At 34.0% G+C, this 17,447-nt stretch overlaps 2 protein-coding genes across 2 annotated transcripts; both read left to right on the forward strand.

The window, feature by feature from the left end:
* Positions 1-384: 384 nt before the first annotated feature.
* LOC117683485 (leucine-rich repeat flightless-interacting protein 2) lies at positions 385-13,496 on the forward strand. Its single transcript, XM_034452697.2, has 12 exons — positions 385-711; positions 6,022-6,108; positions 6,423-6,476; positions 6,608-6,706; positions 7,118-7,288; positions 8,372-8,464; positions 9,008-9,155; positions 9,457-9,506; positions 10,093-10,201; positions 10,439-10,518; positions 10,945-11,049; positions 11,191-13,496. The coding sequence occupies exons 1-12, from the start codon at positions 628-630 to the stop codon at positions 11,293-11,295; spliced, it is 1,185 nt and encodes a 394-aa protein (XP_034308588.2). The 5' UTR covers positions 385-627; the 3' UTR covers positions 11,296-13,496.
* A 989-nt stretch (positions 13,497-14,485) lies between these two features.
* On the forward strand, positions 14,486-17,245 carry LOC136272423 (tripartite motif-containing protein 3-like). The gene is made up of 2 exons (XM_066073965.1): positions 14,486-14,678; positions 15,159-17,245. Exon 2 carries the CDS (start codon positions 15,195-15,197, stop codon positions 16,860-16,862), a length of 1,668 nt encoding a protein of 555 aa, XP_065930037.1. The 5' UTR covers positions 14,486-14,678; positions 15,159-15,194; the 3' UTR covers positions 16,863-17,245.
* Positions 17,246-17,447: the final 202 nt, after the last annotated feature.

A 17,447-nucleotide genomic window follows, 5' to 3' on the forward strand; every position in this document is an offset into this window, starting at 1 on the left:
TTAAAAACCATGTGGGGATGTTGGGGACACAATTGAGCGGAGAAATTAGGATGGAATAAATAAAGAAAAATCTTTAAAATCTTCTTCTTAAAAACTGAAACAACAGGTTTGATGAGAGTTTGATGAGACAAACTATTTTAAAATCCCAATGATATACTATTTGATCCGCGCCTTGAGTTAACTAATGGACAAACGGGGGATAACTCTAAGAAAATATAAAATATCACGGCATTCACACTTTGCCGTTTGTGAATAAAAATAGTACAAGTTTTATTTTCAATTTGCTGTTATCGTTAGTTCATAAATTATTTCTAAATGATTGATAGTCTTTAATCGAAACTTTTTTTTAGTGTTTTACGACATAGGCTATCATAAAGCGATTTCATTTCCGGTTGGAACCCCCGAAAAAAAGAAAGATGGCTGAGATATATTGCGGAAGAGAAAATTCGAAAATGAAAGTCACATGCACGGCTTTACAATATATTTTGGCGTAACGGGATATCAGAAATATGTTTCCATATCTTAAAATTATCGAATAATGTAAATTGATTGTATAGTTTGGTTCCGACACATTGTAAAAAGTTAGCTGTACTTTTTTTTCTGCTTGATAACACCCCATTTGTAATAATGAGCTCTACATCTGGGAGACAGCGTGCGTCCACTCGACAGTACTCGGCCGAGGAACAAGCCCTAAACCAAATATCTAAAGAGGTAAGTCTGAAAGTGAAACTACGTTTGAATGGTTGTTATTGTACTGAATGGTTATTTTACATCAAACACACCTGCATAGACTGAGGGAAAATGAGAGAAGCTGAATATATTGTTTTTAAACGACAATATCCTACCACATTAAAATCAGTGCCCAAACTGTAAACTAGATTTCTAAAGAGAGGAATTAAGTTGATGGTTGTTCAGGATGATTATTTTATGGTTCGTACTCGTGCAGACAGAGAAAATTGAGAGAGCTAAGCTTAATTTTAACATGTTGACATCATGATAACACTCAGCACTATTATCATTAATGAAGTGGACTATGTTCATATAGCTGATCAAAGTAGTACATTCGTCATGAAGTTTTTAGACTGCATCCCAATGATCTCAATGTCTTGAGAGAGAACACTCTGTCATTATTAAAATGCTGATGTCCTACGAGGTTGTCCAAAAGACAGAAATATTATTCTAACAACCGATTCATTAATACTATATTCATGATAAAGATAATAGAAAATTATTGTATGAAGTATCTTCATGATCTCATGAACTTTTTACGAAAAATCCAGATAACGCTCTGAAGTCTTTCATACCCCCTTGCCTGAAGAACATAATGAATTTAATGATTATGATCAGATGTCAGCTAAAACTGTGTATCCGCAGAATAAGTGGATCAAACCCATTTGTTATTGATATTTGACCACAAGATTTGACACAGGTACTTGGTATCCATACCATACCAAAGAGTTAGTTCATACTATACCAAAGACTTATTTAGAATAATAAAGTTTTATTTTATACCAAACAATTCCACTATCATGACTTCAAGATCTGCATTTATTATTATCGCTATTAAAGTCAAAAGGCATATAAGTTATTGTCACTTAGTATATTTAAATGTAAACTGACTCCTCAGACTTACCATTAAACTTTTTTTTACTGTTTAAGCAATGAGATATGATTGCAATATGTAGGTGAAATAACATCATTTCAATCAATTTCTATGACTACCAAAGTACAATGTACGTGTACTTGTCAATGATATGAATATTTCGTATTGCATTGTTTGATAGGTTCTAATTTTCTTTTTTAAATTAGTTTTAAATGTTGGTTAGGACTGATTACAAAAACTAATATAATTTTTCCTGACATGATAATGAACCAAACCTTTTTTTAAAAATGTATCAAACCGAAAATCGAAGCAGTGAATCGAAAATGGAATCGGACATAAGTATTAAGGGTATTCCACAAACCTGGGAAAAGTTCTGCCCATTCTTCTAAATTACCTAAATATATGGATTTTAGCATGTGTTCAACTTGAAAATGACCCCAAATATCTCACTTTTTGGGGAAAAAATCAACTTTTAAAATTGTACCGCTGTTCATGAAAATAAAAACCCCTGCAGTATTCGAACCCTGGACCTGAGAGTTGGTAGACTAAGGAACACCCACTGCGCCATAGAGATAGACAACAAATAATGGTGGTATAAACTGTTTCACAATGGGCTAAAATTGCCATGTTGTGACATACTGTCATAAAAAGTAGAAGTCGGGATGTCGAGAATCCTTAAACAGAATCAATGTCTCGGTGAATCATTTCAGCCCTAACAGTTAACAAGTGGTAAATACAATCTTCTCCTTATGTTGTGCTGCATAATATGTTACTTCTAAAAAAAATTACATGAATTAAATCAGGTCCACATTTATAACAAAGAATTTATCAGGAGTATGTTTATGGGATGAATGATTGTTTACTTTGATATTTGTATGAAAAATTCATCTTTTGAATAAGCTTCATCCTTACTTGGTTAGGAATGAATTCTAAAATAGCCCCCGCCATTTTTCATCTTGACTGTGTTTTGTGTGTGTTCTTTTTTTTTTTGAAGGCACATTAAATAGATGTTATTCTACTTTCAAGTATGATGGACAGTGTTGTCTCTCATTTTCAGTTGTTAACGTGTTGTTATTGATTTTGATCGTGTTGATCACATGCAATCAGAACATTAGGATCCTTGCCTTTCTGAAAGTATATTGTAGTCAATCATGTAAAAAATGAAAAGGAAGTGTGAATTTTTACAAGTCAATGATAATTTAACTATGTAAAAAGTGACTTCAACTGATTTTTATGGTAGCCATTTATTTAAAACAAGGAATCATTTAGTCATGTATTATTTGCACAGGGAGTAAGGGATCAAACACCCTTTCTTCAATTTTAGCATTTTCCCTCCATCCTTGCACTGAATATATTAAAAAAATCACTCCAACATTTTTTTTGACTGTACAAAATATTTTTAAAACATATCCTGGTTGATACTAGATGTATTCAAGTGTATGAAGTGTTCAGATTTAAAATTAAATCGAAAATACAAAATGAATTGTATGCATAAAATGCATGGTAAGATTCAAATTGGGTCAACATTGCCACCCCCCCCCCCCCCAATTAATTGTTAAACTGACTGATTTCAGACTTGATGTCTTTCTCATCTACTCATCTACTCCTTCTTTCTCTCCATCACTGCAACATGAAACCTCCTTTTTTTTGGATAAAATTTTAACTGATGTAAGAAAGTTTAAATCAAACATTAACTTCCTACCAGTACATGTGGTATAAATACAATTGTAGAAAATATATATTTTGAACATATTGAATATTTAAGTTGTTTATCTCTGCAGACATATAGGAGATATGCACCATGCATTTGAGTGCACCTTTATTTCCTTGATGTACTATGCAGATATGGATATTTTAGAGAGAGAGAGAGAGAGAGAGAGAGAGAGAATTCACTGATACTTGTACCTTTTCATTATTTCCCTGATTTTGAATATAAAAAGTTTGCAGTGCATTTTTTCTTGTAGTGATTAACGTTATGTACCGGTATATATATATATGTTGAATCTCTCTTTGGTCAAGACTTTCAATTTAAAATGTCGTTACCCATAAAGAACCTCATTATACTTAACCTGATAATGTCAAAATGAGTTTTTTGAGAGGTTGGAGGGGGGGGGGTGTTGAGAGGAGAGTAGATGTGTAAAGAAAGGGGGTGGGGTAGACTGTGTTAGAAAGCTACATGTATTACCGACATCGTGGAGCACGTACAACAGCATCTGATGAGCTCAGATGTTGCTGATTAAAAAATCTTATTTGATATAAAAAGTAAAATGTCTTGAATGATTTATTTTTAGAAATTTATCAGTGACTTTTATGAGAAAGTGCATAAGATTCCCACAGCTTAAGATGTGTGCTTTTGCTGTGATACTAGGGAGACAAAAACCATAGGAGTTAGATGTTGAATTGTCATGTATAAACTTAATTTTAGCTTACACCATCCAACACTCACCACCCTGAGAGAGAGAGAGAGAGAGAATAAATGTTGGCATTTACTATTTTAGTGTTTCATAACCAAGACATTGATTAAAAAAACTTCATTCATATCATCACTCAATCATAATGTTTTCCATCAATTGATCCAATGAATGATCACATGCTAATTTTGTTACAACATAGTGCAGTGCTCTGTGTACACAATATATACAGTCTACGGAGTGTGGAATTGGGCTGTTGAATCTAGATTAGAATTTATCAACCCCATGTTTACTTTGTCGTGCCAAGTATATACATATATACCGGTACTACAGCAATGAATAAATATCCCTAGTCTTGTCGAGGCCGGTATACTTTAGTATATATACGTATATATTGCCTGCATGGGCTGGTAATCTAGATCCACTAACAACTCCCCAGTCGGTGTTACACAGTGTCATTAATGTGATGCCAGACATCCAGCCAACATTATCACATGTATAAATACACCTGCACGGCCTAATCCAAGCTGTGTGCAATTAATTCATTCAGGAGAAAAACTAGCAGTAGGTTATGAGTGGCTTTTTGGGGTGTGGATCATACGATGGAGGGGATCTAGATTTTACCACTTTATGAGGAGTTTTGATGGGATCCTTAGGGGAGGGGATCTAGATTTTATCACTTTATGAGGAGTTTTGATGGGATCCTTTGGGGAGGGGATCTAGATTTTATCACTTTATGAGGAGTTGCGTTTTATTTGAGTAGTGTGGGCAGGGGCTTTATGTGCTGGAAATGAGTTTTTATCTGATTTTTTTACTGCAAGATAACTTGTGTTGTGGCGATGATAATTCATCAGCTGTTATCAGTAAGTCATAATCAGATCTAGAACATCTGTATACCGCCATTATACAAATCATTCTTTTATGCTTGTGCAATAAAGCAAAGATGTTGTGTTTTGATAAAGAGAAAGAGAACTGTTAAAACATTTAAAATATATATCACTTAGTTCATTTTATTTGAAAACAGAATACAGACTTTATCAAAGAGAAACAGAATATGCATGTCAAGAATCAGATTTCAGTTGAAGTGTAAAACATTAATTGCCAAAAAAATTGACAAATGATGTATGAATATTGTGATTTACATACCAGCAAGCAGGTTCTTTGGTATTACGTCATTCAAATTTACATACAATGTGTCAGATGTTTTATGGTTGTGTGTTGATGTAAACAAATGTCTGAATTTGTACCTTGATGAGTCATTCAACCTGTGTTATAGTATACATACATGTAACTATATATATACATGTATGTTTATCAATTGCATAGGTGGATCAGGAAAATTTTTATTCCAGAGAGTGTGGTGGAGGGGGGGTGGGGGTCCAAGAAATAATTGAGTTACAGAGTTTGCCAGTAGGCTTTTTTTTTTTTGGGGGGGGGGGGGTCCGAGGCCTGGCCTGTTTTCAGTAAATTTACTGTGTGAATTTAATAGATTTTAATTTTTTAAGGGGGTGAGTCTGGGTCTGGAACTCTGTGATAACATCCCCCCAAACCATGCTCTTGATCTTGATTTAGTCATCTCATAGAACAGGTGCTTGTAGCAATGGAAGAGATCAAGCACAACAGTACAATGTAGTTGTACGATATTGAACATGAAGTACATTAGAAATCTCGGCTAGATCATTTAACCATCAGTTCACTGTCTCATCTGGAAGCTCATGATTGCAATGAAGATTATTTACATGAATCTTAATTACCATTCCTAAGTGATAATTGTCAATTATACATATGAAAATGCCATGTATCTTAATGATTATTATTCATATGTGACAATTGTCGATTATAAATTAATATGAAAATGTCCTAAGTCTTGCCAATTGACATGTATTTTTATATCAATAATCTTAGCAAGCTGAAGAAATTAAAATGAAATAAGTACAAGCATCCCTATCATTTGATACCATAAAAGATGAAGGAGTATTCTGACATATTTCTGTTCTTTTTTAACAGGCAGAATCCAGACTAGCTGCCAAAAGAGCTGCCAGGGCTGAAGCCCGCGAAATCCGAATCAAAGAAATCGAGAAACAACAGAAATTAGTAAGTATTAACAATTTTAATGTCAGCAATATATTATAAGGAAAAAACATAAATCTTTCCTTGGGGAGGGGTCTATGGGATGATTTTAATTGCCAGGGTAAGGGGGGAGGTTGTGCATGGGGATTAATTTTTTTGTAATTTTATGATGTGAATTTACCGATAATTAGTTTGAACGGTTCTAGACCAACACCCACTCTGTCTCATAACTAGCTCAATTAAAGTTAACAAAAAATGGATCCCAACGTATTAAATTAAAGTTTCTGACAGAGTAAAGTACTGATGATTGCTAACAAAGAATTTTGATACTTTTACAGGAAGAAGAAAGACAGAAGTCGCATGATGTGTCCTCAGAGGGCCAGTCAAGTAGGGTAAGTATAAACAGAAAAACAGAAATGTCAAAAATATTCATTTGTGGTTACTTGTAGTATGTCATTTAGATTCACGATTAGCTGCTCACTGTAACCATGCTTTACTGTATGACGTGGGTTTTCTCTTGTAGGTTCGGTCTGACTACAATGATTCTCGCAGAGGAAGTGACGATTCCAGCTCGGCCACGGAAGATGCCGACACGTCACGCGACCATCAGAGAGAGATGCGGGTATGTGTTTCCCTAAATAATGAGAACTACCCGCCAACCATCGGGATTTATTGATGGATCAGTTGGTTGTATATTGAAAAGACCAATAACATGACATTTACAGTACAAAACACCACAACTTGACTTTACCTTTATAATAAAAGAAACATCAATGCTATATTTTGTTTGATTGTTAGTTAAATATAATGCTAGTGTACAAATTAAGGGTATTGCCACAGCTAGACTTGAACTAGAAACCTTTCAGTTTATAAACAAATGTTTCACCGACAGAGTTTAAGGGTTATCCCACTAGCTCTTTGAAACATGGCTGTACTAAGCGTGTTATACATACTATTACAATTTATTAAGAACACTGATGTTTACAATTGAATTCGTAAGTTTTGTGAAAATTTGTGGGCTTTATTTTGTCAGGCCAAATTGCGAGAGCTGGATGAGAAATACAAGAAGGCGATGATGATGAACGCCCAGCTAGACAATGAGAAGCACAGCCTGGTGTATAAAGTGGAGCTAATGAAGGATCAGGTGGAGGAGATGGAAGAATCCTTCACCCAGCTACAGCGGGAGTATAAGGACAAATGTAGGGTAAGAATCCCATGTAATAATCCCAAAAATCCCAGACAAAGGCTACAGTGGGAGTATAAAGACAAATGTAGGGTAAGAATCCCACAAAATAATCCCAAAAATCCCATACAAAGGCTACAGCGGGAGTATAAAGGCAAATGTAGGGTAAGGATCCCACATAATAATCCCAAAAAATCCCATACAAAGGCTACAGTGGGAGTATAAAGACAAATGTAGGGTAATAATCCCACATAATAATCCCAAAAAATTCCATACAAAGGCTACAGCGGGGGTTTAAGGACAAGTGTAGGGTAAGAATCCCACATAATAATCCCCAAAATCCCATACAAATGCTACAGTGGGAGTAAAAAGACAAATGTAGGGTAAGAATCCCATGTTATCCATAAAATCCCATACAAGGGCTACAGCACACATATAAGAACAAGTATAGGGTAAATATTTTATGTCATCCCAAAAATCCCATACAAAGGCTACAGCGGGAGCATAAGGACAAATGTAGGGTAAGAATCCCATTTAATCCCATATGCAGATTTGTATAATTATGGACTAGTGTAGGGAAGTATCCCAGGTACATGTAATCCCGAACACATCAGAAATGTACAGATAAATGCAGGGTAGGTATTCAAGTTAATCCCATACACAGATGGCATTTAGAGACAAATGTAGGAAAGTTATCCCATGTTAAAGATAACACATCCTACATAAACCCACACACATGGCAAAGTACATGTAATGCCATTAATCCCATACACATCAACAACATGAGTGTAAAGACAATTGTAGGGTAAGATTCCCAAGTAATCTCATACAGAAGGGATGTAAAGACAAATGTAGGGTAGGTATTACAGTAATCCAACACATAGAGGGTGGAAAAGGATGTACATGGTAGGTGTCATAATGGTCTGACTAATACTCAGTGGGAATGTAAACGAGGTTAGTGTCCCAAGTAATCCCAGTTCACCTCACAAAGATGTGAACATGTTATTACCAATTAGAAAATCAAAAAATAAAGGAATATAAAATTAAGAATATATTGTTGTTTAGATGTATTGCTGAGTTTAACAAGATGTGTTTTATCTCCAGGATTTAGAAATGCAGAAGAGGACAGTAAAAGACATGGAGTTTGACTATAATATAGCCAAAGAGCAACTAGCAATAAAGGAGAAGTTGATACAGGTGAGGAAGGATTATTAACTTACGAGGGCTGTATGGTTGTGGCCATTTTTTGCTTTCCTTTACTTTAGAAAAAGAGCTCTGTATTAGTTGTAGGGAAATATCCAAAATTAAAAGCTAAAATTTATGGAATTTTTATTTACTGATCAACTACTACAAACAAATATAATTCTTTTTAGCATAACAAATCATATGTAAAATTTGAAGGAAGATCTGATGTTAATTATTTTACCACCCAGCCTCCTTAAAAATTTTCTTATTTGACAGCTTTGTGTCAGGAGCTGCCGTTTGGTGGTTTTGAAAATAATATAATGTAGTAGGTTAAACTTACAAACATTCTAGAGATATGAATTTTGAGTTCAAAATGCTCATAGAAAATGAGTGTCATTATGGGGGGAAAAATGAACCTGTAACTTACTTACATGTATAACATGATTTCATAAGAGAGTTGAACTTAAACACTGCTAAAGTTAAAATTTCATATGCACATTAACATTTTTTTTAATTTCCTGTCTAGATTTATTAAAAAAATATTTTTTGTTTCAGGAAAGTGGTTTAGTTATTGTCTCTTCTGATGAGGGAGTTCTCTCCCTTGAGAAATGTCTTCCAAACGGACAGATTCCACAGGGAGGGAGTTTGTTGATATCTGCTGACTCCGCAGAATTGCTGGAGAAGGCAGGAGTAGGCTCCCTTGGTAAGATTAAGCAGTTCTGAGCAGGTTAACAATATTCACTTTTCCATATGGTGGGCATTTAACAGTGGTACTAACTCATAAATGTAATTTAAGAGATTTAGTTTCATTCTTTCTGAAATTGGACAAAAAATTATTTTAATTTGTAGAAAATACTGAATAATACCCAACGATTATTTATTATAATGGTTTTCTGTAAAATTTCTTGGCGTTTACACATACTTTAAGGCAGAAGATTTCTATAACATCTGAAGAGTGTAAAACAACAAAAAAATTAATTTTATCACATTTTATTTTTTTTCAGATGATCGATTACGATCCTTTTTAGATGAGAAGACTAATTTATTAAAAGAAGTAAGTGTCTCCATATTTTCTGGTATTGTTTTCATTTTATTATCATTTATTTATATGTTGAAAGAATTATTATCATAAATCATAATTATGAAAATGGATTAATGCCAATCGAAAAATTTAATCGTAGAATTGTTTATTCAGGATTTGTTTATTTATGCCACATACATGTATACCAAACATTAAATGAAAATGAGTCTTGAAGCATAATTCCTACTGGCATATTCCCCTTAGATAGACTGAGTCTATTGAATTCTTTGGCATTTTACCCTCTCAAGGTTATAAAATCACAATTTGTCAACAAAGTAATGTTACAATTTCAATGAAAGCACTATACAAAAGAAAGTTATAACTTTACACCTGTGGCTGCATGAAAATAAAAATATGTGCAAAGACGCGCACTTGAATTGTACTCGACCTTCTTAATGGAGCTCTTGTCACTTTAATTTAGTTTGTGTCAATGAAAAATCATAATTCTTAACATATTAAAAAATAATTGTGATATTCATTCAAGATTTATCAATGCTACTTGAAGACATAGCATAATTGGTATTAACCGATTCAGACTATATTGATTAAATATTTTCAGATAAAAGGTTTAAAAGATGAATTGGATGAGGAGAAGTCCAAGCGGGAACACAAGACGTCGTCAGTTCCCCAGATGAATGGCCCCGAAATGCAGCTTTATGAAGTTCAAAGTATGCTCGATACCGTATATCCAGTCTTTCTTTTCACTTGTCATAAAATTTGCAAAAATTGGGTTAATCTATAACCTTTTATATTGAAGCATTTTGTTATTAAATTTTAAAAGTTTCTTATACCATACATTACTATACATACAAACATTATGTCTGCATAACTATTTTTTTTTTGTAAAGTGAGAGTGATAATGTAAAAGGCGAAAATTTGATCATCATGAACTCGATATTTTTTAGGAGAGGCTAGTAAACAGATTCATGAATACAAACTAAAGTTACAGAAGGCTGAACAGGACATCACAAATTTGGAGGGAACAGTAAGTAGATTGAAGTCTAAAAAAAAGTCCTTGAATGGACAACTTTCGTGTCACATTTATACTTTTGCTGGCGTCTTGCTGATCAAGCTGGTGAATTTTCCTCTTTGAGCAACTAAACAATATGTTTGGGAAAATTTTGATATATTAACAATTACAAATAGAGGAGGCTTTAGCTAGTGTATATCTGTCAGAAAATGAATGTTAACTAGATCAAATGCCCTGTATGGCAGGTTATAATTGGTTGAGTACCAGATATGAAAGAATCTAAGCATGTTGACCTCCATATGGGGGCAAATGTAATTAAGCTGTAACTTTAACTCTCTTTATTGAGAACTGTTTATTTGAAAATCTTAGTCTTAAGATTGTTCCCACATTCTTATCTTTATTCTAAGGAGGGGATATTATTAATTTTATTTCATTATGTAGGTCAACAGGTTAGAGACGCAAGTCAAGCGGTACAGACAGGAGTCGGAGGATTCAGAAAAACTGGAAGACGAGTTAAAAACGGAAAAACGAAAACTCCAAAGAGAGGTTGGTCATATTTTGCTATCCACCTATGTAATGAATCATCTAAGATTTAACATTTTATTTGGTACATTTTGACCTTAAATGTTTATATATATATACTAATAGAAAATACTACAATGATAATGTTATTCCTTCTCATTCCAGCTTCGAGAAGCCCAAACACGACTAGAAGAACTAAGTAACCAAAATAAACACCTACAAAATAGAATAGACAAAATGAAACAAGCTCGCGCCTTAGCAAGTCAGTAACCCACAGTGATGAAAAATGACTTATTTTTTAACAAACTTCACAGTGTTTCTCGATGTGGCTAGCCTTGCTCCTAACAGGTTGCGTGTTACCCATGGAAGAATCGCTAGCCAGAGTTGCTTTTTGCCAGTCGTGTGATCTTGGTCATGTGGACTTTTTACTATATTGCCCTGTGATTGGATTGAAGGAAAGCGTCTCAGAGACCAGGATTGTTTTTAAAAACTGTTGTTCCAAAGTATACTTCCTACAGAAACCAGTTCCGCATTTTGAATATTTTCATCGAAGAATCATCCATTTAGTCTGTTTTAGTCCATTATGTCTGATATGGGAGAAAAAATATTCTGTTTCATATGGGTTTCACTTTAAAAGTGAAATGACTATTATTATTATTTCCTGTCATATGTATGTTTTTATTGTATTTATCATAACATATTAATAGCAATATCGGGAGAGAAATTGGACCCTTAGTTTTAGAGAGAAGGCGGTGTATAGATTTTACTGTGAATAACTGAAAGCTATTTAAATCATCTGTAACACTAAAGGTTGTTCATGCCTCATGTTAATCTGTCAGAGTACCTTTTACAGCATTTAAAAATATTTGGTAAAGAAGCTCAAAAAGTAAACACAGCACTGTTTTACATTGCAACTCTTATAGCAGAAGTTGGTTATTTTATTAATTCTGACACTTAATGCTTGTATTTTTGCACGGTTTTAAGTATTTGCTTCATAAGTACTGTAAAAGAATCTCAGTTAGAGAAAGTTAAGGAAGGTTCATCAGACCTCGGGTAAGAGCCATAAGTGTTGCTGCAATTAACGCGTTGTTATGATTCCTTAATGAAAATTTCAGGGCCAAGTTTTTTTTTAAAAATGCCCAAAAATTTAAATATGGTTTTTTGTGCATTTTCATCATGGGTAATTTTTTATTTTATTTTTATTGAAAATCATTATAGTTTTTTTTCTTTCTTTTAATGTTGATGAACCTTAATATAAATACACTCAAAAATGAAATTATCAATCATAAGCTTGAATTGCAAAAAAGGTTATAGTTTTAATCAGAACAAAAGAGAAATATTTCTGAGAAATGGACAGTCTGTTCACTATCCTAATATAACCTTGACATAGGTGTCCTCTAACCAATGACCTTGAGTAACTGCATGTATTTTTAGAAACACACCTGGAACCGTTTTAATTATCAACTTCTACTTACTTCAATCGCTATGGTACTTTTACAGACTGCAGATACTATACTATGATCTAGGTTACATTAAGACAAATAAAAATATTGAATCATTGGATTAAAAGTCTGTATGCATTGCAAGAGAGGTAGTTTTTGTGAAGCTAAATGAATACAAAATGAAACTTGTCTAAATCTGGAATAGAATATCTCCCTCCTTGTGGAATCTGTCAATTTGCTATCAAATCTATTATTATTGACTCAGAAATTGCATGGTTTAAAACTGATATGTACCTTCATGTATTTGGTGTGGTTAACATTTTCTGAAATGCAGAACATAACGTTAATAGGATATAAGAATGAAATAAGTATGTTGGAAATGTTTTCTTGGATTTTGGACGGAATTCAAAGTTGTCCAAAAGCTTTTCCAAAAGCCTCGAATTTGTTTTAGTACTTAAAGTGTGCCACAATATCTAATTGGTATTGTGTTGTGCAAGATGTGAAAATGTACAATTTCTGTTGTACTACAGATTTACTGCTTTTCTGAGGAGCGTTTGAATGCCTCTTATAATCCGTTGCAATAATTATTTTTTTCTGCTAGTCCAAATCATTGAAAGGCCCTATTCTGTAGAGTATTCAACAGTCATATTTTTGTGTCTTTAGGTGTAAAGGGTTTTGTTAAACGAAATTTATTTTTCAATGTCTCTGTCTTTAAAAATGTTATTAAAAAAATGGTGCATTTATGTAGAAAGTACAGGCCAGATTTGTTCACTGGATCTTGTAAGTCGATAATATTTCTTTAGATGGAGTTCTCTGTTTTGTTGTGTAGATGTTTTAAGGGAAGAAAGAAGTATATAGCTGTCAGTCAGAATTTGTCTCCTAATTTTCTTAACTGTCTTGACCTTTCATCTTACAGAGTAACTGTTATCTTAACAGTATGGACACTATCCAATGCGACGACCGATATATGGAGTTTTTAACAATGTATTCGTACAACAGAGTTTGTTGCCAATAAAAATCACTGCTTTACGACGAGTTTGTTGTTGACATTAATTTGTATTTAAATCTCAACACCATTTTAAAATGGTAGTTAACAAAGTTGATTATTACATGTGATGCTAACAAATAATTATTACAAAGAGCGTGAAAAATGTAATAACCGAGCATGGTTTCTTTTTAAACCCTCTTTGGTACCATGCATCTGTTAAAACCTTGATGATGTATGTGAGAAAATCGCTGTCTGCATTGCAAATATATATATTTTGAGTATGACTTGACTGTCACAATAGTTAAATGTTTTCACAACTTAAAAGAGCTCGATGATTTTTAGACTGTATTGATCGCCTTTATAAGAACAGCCTCATATAAATATAATTCAAAATCTATGAACTTTTTCTTAAGGTAATAGAAGTTTGTAGGTAAAAAAAATAGATATCTTGAATATAGAAAAGATCTTCTGGTACTGATCCTTCTTAAGTTTTGGGAACGCAACGCAAAGCTGAATGGTCAACAAATTACTCATTAGATATGCCTTAAAGAATGGAAATACTTGTATTTGCTTTAAAATTGTGAATATTTCTTTATATCTTTATACAGGAGTTTTCGTAAAGAATTTAATATGGTACATGTATAAAGAACCACGAGACGTTTCTGAATTTCGAATAAATATTACTGAAATTTGTCTAAGTACAAAAAAATAACCCTTCCGATGGAGAAAGAGTTGCCGGTATTGCTCAGTAGAAGAATGAGTGAATATAACAGTTTTGCAGTATACATATATATATATATAGTTTGTGGAGTTTTTGTATTGATATTATATTGTATTGTAGTGCACTGGTAAATATTGGTCATGTCTTTTAATCCTTGAAATATGTCCAATTATGAGTATTTGTGCACGCAAAAAGTACCTGTTTATTATATCAATGTGATATGAAAGGTATCTACAAATAATAAACCACAATGATTCGTCAACGCTTGCCCAATAAGGTGTTTATCAATAAACTTATCAATGATTATCTATGCAGTCACTGATTTCATTTGACACTTATCAAAGATTATATACCTGCTTTTAAGCGCTGCATACACTGGGTCGAGTGAAACTACGGAGGGTGGACGTGGACAGGTATTGGGGAAATATCAATTAAAACCTTCGTAACTTCTAACGAGATCCTAAATACTTGGCTGGAAGAATTTGCAATATGTTGGATTGAGGTTTGTAATCACTTGTATTAACTTCAAATGTATAAACGTTATTTCAAAAACAAAATATCAATATTGTCGATATTTGCAGCATTAAGTTTTTGTGTTGTTTAACAAGGACTTCAGCTGTTGCCCATTCGAATGCACTCAGGCGCATAGCATCGATTTCGAAAGGGACGCGGTGGGGGAGGGGGGCAGACTTATCCCAAAGTTATTTGGGTAGAGGTTGGCATGCAAATACCAACTATAACACCACCCTAGCCCCCGGGGTGTTGCGTGCCTGCTTTTTTGATGAACTTGATTTATACGGAACAAACAGCCTTAAAGCTGTCTCTATACGCATACTGTATACAGTCCCTTTTATACATGTTTATAAGTTCATTTTTGTTGCTTTAAAAACACGAGCGGACACTTTTTGTAAACGTTTACATGTGCAATTATTTTCAACAGGATATTGTTACTAAAATCTTGCATATCTTTTTATTTCCACAGAATGTCCTATACATATGGTTTACAAGGTTTCTGACCATGGACACCAAGCACAATGCACAGGATGCGTTACGGTGTCATCTCTGTGAGACATCTGTCCCCCCTTTGCACTGTGACATTTGTCACATACATTTATGTACAGCCTGTGTGGGGGAACATCTCTTAGATGAATCAACAGAACACAAAGTGGTACCATTTAAAAAGAGGGGATCCACTTCTAAATGTCCAACACATCCATCAAAATATTGCGATCTTTACTGTGAAGAATGTGACATTCCTATTTGTTTGCAGTGTATTTCCTCTGGTGAACATGAGCAGCATAAAAAGACGGACATTTCAGAAAACTTTGAAAGAAATCTTGAAATCTTACAGAGAGATTTACAAGAATTAGAAAAATCCATTTACCCCAAATATCAAGAGATTGTGTCTATCTTATCCGTCCAGAAAGCTGATCTTAAAGAAAAAGCAGAGAAATTGACAACAGCAATCAACAAATATGGAGAGGACCTACACAGGGAAATAGACACATTTATAGATAAACTAAAATCTGATCTTGATAAAATGGATTCCAAACTCTTATCTGTCCTCAATAAACAGGAAAATGAAATCACATGCACCATTACTGAAATCTCACAGAGCATTGCCAATTTAAAGAAGATACTAAACTCAAATGATGTCAGCTTTGTCTCTGCCTACATATCTAGAAATGCTGAATTCAGAAGACTGCCACATAAACTCAAAATTTCTTTGCCAAAATTTATCCCTAGGGAGTTCAACAAACAAAAGATTTACGTACAACTTGGTTCACTCTCAGTGATATCTATCAAAGCAGACAGGCACGGCTTCACAATGGATTTTCCAGGCGCTGAGTACTCTCCTCTGGACAAACCGCTAATTGATGAACCTTGGATCACCACAGAAATAAACACCGAATATGGAGGCTCTAATGGATTATTCAGAGTATCATGTCTGAATGATGTAGATATGTGGACTTGTGGTGTTGACAACATCATGAGGCTCTACAACCTCCGAAGTGAAATAATGAAGTCAACCCAAACCAAGTCAGGAAACAGGCCATGGGACATAGCAGTGACAAAAGGGGGAGATTTAGTTTATACTGACTACTTTGATGAAACTCTGAACATAGTGAAGAACTCCGAGATACAGACAGTGATCAGACTACAGGGGTGGAAACCTCGCAGTGTCTGTAGTACCTCCTTTGATGACCTCCTGGTTGTTATGGACAGTGATGATGGTCAACCAACAAAAGTTGTACGTTACTGTGGCTCCATAGAGACACAAATTATTCAAAACAGTGAAAAAGAAGAACCTCTTTATTCACCAGGTGGCACAAAATACATCAGTGAGAACAAGAACCTTGACATATGTGTGTCCGACTATTACGCCAGTGCCATAGTGGTGGTCAATCATGCTAGAAATCTTCGGTTTACCTATACTGGTCCTCCCTCTACTACCAAGGGATCATTTAGTCCACGTGGAATTACCACAGACAGCGAAAGTCGGATTCTTACAGTGGACTGGAACAACGACAGTATCCACATCCTGAATCAGGACGGACATTTCCTCCGCTACATTGACAACTGTCATTTACAGGGTCCATTTGGTATATGTGTTGACACAACAGACAATCTTTTTGTAGCTGAGTACTACACAGGTAAAGTAAAGGAAATCCAATATTGTATGTAAACACAATGATAACATTAGATAGATTGTATGTATAAATTATACTATTCAATAGCATACCTCTCCTATGCTTATATATTTTATTCTATGATTCTACAATAAATATTTCACGATGTCTACGCATTCTATGTTTAATTTCCAGTCGTAGGAAAATTGCATACATGTAAAAAAAAAAGTTACGTACATATAAGTTTTCATCTAGTTTTTCAGTTTGTGGTGTCTGCATTCTCACAACGTCAGGGGTGTTGAGGTCGCCGATGTCCCAGTTAACTCAGGATCCCTAAAGTTGTGAGAATGGGTTCTTTGTAAAGTGTAATATTATCTAAATTGGATAAAATGGTCATATTGAAGAGATATGAGAGATTGCCAACATCAGATTTAGTTTTTGTTTTGGTAACATCTTTGTTCACAATAAAAAAAAATAGAATATCATAAAAACAACTGCGGCTTTGTTGTCTTTATATCAAACAATAAGACTATGAGGTGAGGAAAATGGTTGACAACATCAAAGTATAATGGTTTTAAAATGGATTTTAACTTTGAATTGGTGTCTAAGTAAAATGATAAATCACACAAGATATCTGAACT

The sequence above is a fragment of the Magallana gigas genome, chromosome 10 (assembly GCF_963853765.1).
Source record: "Magallana gigas chromosome 10, xbMagGiga1.1, whole genome shotgun sequence".
Classification (NCBI taxonomy): domain Eukaryota; kingdom Metazoa; phylum Mollusca; class Bivalvia; order Ostreida; family Ostreidae; genus Magallana; species Magallana gigas.